Source organism: Myotis brandtii, unplaced genomic scaffold (genome assembly GCF_000412655.1).
Source record: "Myotis brandtii unplaced genomic scaffold, ASM41265v1 scaffold963, whole genome shotgun sequence".
NCBI classification, from domain to species: domain Eukaryota; kingdom Metazoa; phylum Chordata; class Mammalia; order Chiroptera; family Vespertilionidae; genus Myotis; species Myotis brandtii.
Genome location: NW_005371986.1, coordinates 77,143 through 77,940, shown reverse-complemented (window position 1 = coordinate 77,940; position 798 = coordinate 77,143). Strand labels below are relative to the sequence as shown.

At 42.9% G+C, this 798-nt stretch overlaps 1 protein-coding gene across 1 annotated transcript in view; it reads right to left on the bottom strand.

The window, feature by feature from the left end:
* Window positions 1–605: 605 nt before the first annotated feature.
* Window positions 606–798, bottom strand: part of LOC102259110 (interferon omega-1-like) — a 1,204-nt gene continuing 1,011 nt past the window's right edge. The window contains exon 3 of the mRNA XM_005886205.2: window positions 606–795. Coding sequence (XP_005886267.1) covers window positions 632–795 — 164 coding nt within the window. The 3' untranslated portion in view covers window positions 606–631. The remainder of the gene's footprint in view (window positions 796–798) is intronic.

Below are 798 nucleotides of genomic sequence, written 5' to 3'. Positions count from 1 at the left end.
GACTGAAGCTCCCAGCCTCTCCTTTTTTTCTTTTTCTTTTTTATTCTGGGATTTATTTACCTTCTATAATTGAAATATTGTTGCCGTCACTGGTGCTCCCAGCTCTGAGGCTGCGGCCAGCTGAAAGCAGGTATCTGAGGTTTGTTTAGCTTCTATAATTGAAACATTGTTGCTTTTGGAGCTCAGAGCCGGGCTGCGGCAGGCAGGGAACCTTGGCTTCCTCCATCACTGGAGCAAGCAAGCCTCCTGCTCGCTTCAGCTGCGTGGCTGCCAGCCACCATCTTTGTTGGCAGTTAATTTGCATATCTCGCTGATTAGCCAATGGGAAGTGTAGCAGAGGTACAGTTAATTACCCTTTTTGTCTTTTATTCGATAGGATAGGTGCAAGAAAAAATAGATTAAATAAACAAACAAAGATAGATAGATAAACAAGCATGGGACAGTAACCTCCTAGGGGACTGATAAGACTTGAACTGAGATTTTTAACATATTCTTGCTCAAAAGTACTGATGAAAGATTTTCTGAATAAAACTTAATACAATATGTGACTAAAGCAGACATAAGAGCCTTTTGACATGACCCAGGACATATGGGCAAAGGTGATGTGGCACATTCATCCATGAGAATCCTTTCAAGGTGACCCCACGTCTCCATCGTTATTTCTTAGCCTTTCTTGCAAGGCTGTTATTGAGTAGAAGGATTTCCTGATTTCCACTCTGACAACTTCCCAGGCGCAGTCACTGTATTTCTTCTCCTTCATGTAGAGACAGATGCCCTGGAAGTACCTCTTCAAGGCCA